Below are 2,141 nucleotides of genomic sequence, written 5' to 3' on the forward strand. Positions count from 1 at the left end.
GCGCAGTAATAGGCGACCAAGTAAAAGACTCGCGTACGAGCTTTGACTGAGATCCAAACTCGTGGGTATTGCTTAGAGTCTTCGACTGCCACGGCGTCTCTAGGAGGAGGGGTTCTGGCGGGGTACGCAGGCGCACTTTAAGGCGATCTAACACGACCTGCGCGTTAAGAGGGACTAGCCCTGCTGCCTTAAAGGCCTTGCGACAGTTCTCTGCTGTAAACACGTTAAAAAACGCGTCCTTAAAGGCAGGGAGGAAGCCTTCTTTGTTAATGTAGAAGACGCGCTTGCGTGCCAAGTCTTGTACGCGCTAAGAGTACTTGCGCTTCAACAGCAAGAAGCAGACTACATTAAGCGGCTGGAGGATGTGCGATAAGTGAGGTGGCATGCAGAGGGTAAGGATTATGTTTTTAAGGCAGTAGTCCTTAAAATCCTGGTTGAGGTGGCTCTCATGGCCGTCCAAAATGAGCAGCCTGTACGCCCCCACCTGGCTCGCCTTTGTATGCGCGTCGAAGTGCTTCAGCCACTCAAGGCCGAGCGCGTTGTTCGTCCAGCCGCTCTCGGAGACGGAGAGCTTCCAATTGCGTGGTATATCTGCCTCCTCGTACCAGGCAGAGATGTGAACGCGTCCTTTGTAGATGATGAAAGGCAGGGTACAAGATCCAGCAGCGCAGACGCTCTGGATGACTGTTACCCACTCGCAATCACCTAGCTGAACAAGCTGAGGTCGATTACGTCTCTCTGCACCTGTAACAACCTTTATTAAGCCAATAACACCTATCTAGAAGCCAGTCTTGTCAAAGTTGTGCACGTTGTGGTCGTGTACGCTGTATTTAGCTTTTGTGTCCTCTACTAGCTTAAACCACGCGCTGATTGTCTCTGGATCCTCCTGCAGCATCCTCTGCCTATCTTTAGCTCGATTGAAGGCCATCTTGAGCGTAGCTGAACGCGTCACGAAGCGCTCAGCCCAGTGCTTGCCAACAGGCTGCCCACCGCGTACACCCAACAGTTTGTCGGCCATATCTGCCACCTCGCACAGCCAGGGCGCGAATCCTCGCGAATTGAGGTCAAGAATGTATTGTACGATTGTTTGCTCTTTAGTGCGCGTAAGCTTATGTTGTGCGTTGTGTCTATTGTTAATATAGAGTCTGCCTCTATACCTAGCACTTAAGGTTGTACGTAGTATGTTAAATGCCTAAGCAGCGCTTTAGAGGCTTTTAAATTTATGTAATTAGAAAGTAGAAAGGGCAAGATTAATTCTACCCTCTTGTTTAGATAATTGCACATCTTGTTAGCAAGGCATTACGTGTTAATATTAATAGTTGTGGTCTTGGCAAGAAATGGCCCGGGTGCTGGGTTGGCCTGGGTGCTGGGGGTTTACGTTAGGCGTTAACCTTAATTAAGTACGCCCTCTTTAAGGGGCCAAAACAGGCCACGTTAAGCAGCTGCAACAGGTGCGACAAGTGTAGGGGCATACACAAGGTAATAATCTTGTGTTCTGCACAGTATTCCTTAAACTCTGTAGAGTTGTAGCTCTTGTAGCTATTAATAATAAGCAGATAGTAGGCACTAATAGTACGCTCTTTTGTAGACGCGTTAAAGTACTTTAACTACTCTAGACTAAGCTTGTTTATTGTCTAGCTATTCTTGCTAGTTGCAATTACCTAATTGCAAGGCAGATTAGGGTACTAGGTTGTAATTAGGACCTTGCCTTAGAAGATAATAAAGGGTGGGATAGCCTAGCTAGCAGCGCAGACACTAATAATAATTGTGACCCACTCCTAATTGCTAGGCTAGATATTCTTAGGGTTAGATCGCTTCTCTAAGCCTGTGAACACTATCTTAGACCTAATTATGCCTATTATAAACCTAGTCTTATTAAAGTTGTAGGTATCTCTATCTAGGATTCTGTACTTCTCCTTTATATTCCTAACTAGCTTAAACTAGGGCGTTATAACGTGTGTATCTTTATTTAGGGCTTGTTAACAATTGTATGGTTAGCTACATTGAAGCTTAATTTGTTAGGTACGTGTGTTAAACCTGTTTACCTAGAGCTTGCTAACAGGTCCTTCACCACGTGCAGCAAGCAGATCATTAGCTATATCTTGCACCATAGTCTTTGTTGCGCCTATTCCTTGCCTGTC

General features: G+C 46.2%; 1 protein-coding gene across 1 annotated transcript; it reads right to left on the reverse strand.

The window, feature by feature from the left end:
* Nucleotides 1–307: 307 nt before the first annotated feature.
* M421DRAFT_58483 (CENP-B protein) lies at nucleotides 308–1,940 on the reverse strand (the record flags this gene model as incomplete). Its single annotated transcript, XM_033595606.1, has 2 exons — nucleotides 308–754; nucleotides 1,836–1,940. Coding segments are annotated over 2 exons (552 nt in total), but the record flags the coding sequence as incomplete, so codon positions are not given.
* Between the last annotated feature and the right edge of the window lie 201 nt (nucleotides 1,941–2,141).

Source organism: Didymella exigua, assembly GCF_010094145.1.
Source record: "Didymella exigua CBS 183.55 unplaced genomic scaffold M421scaffold_8, whole genome shotgun sequence".
NCBI lineage: Eukaryota > Fungi > Ascomycota > Dothideomycetes > Pleosporales > Didymellaceae > Didymella > Didymella exigua.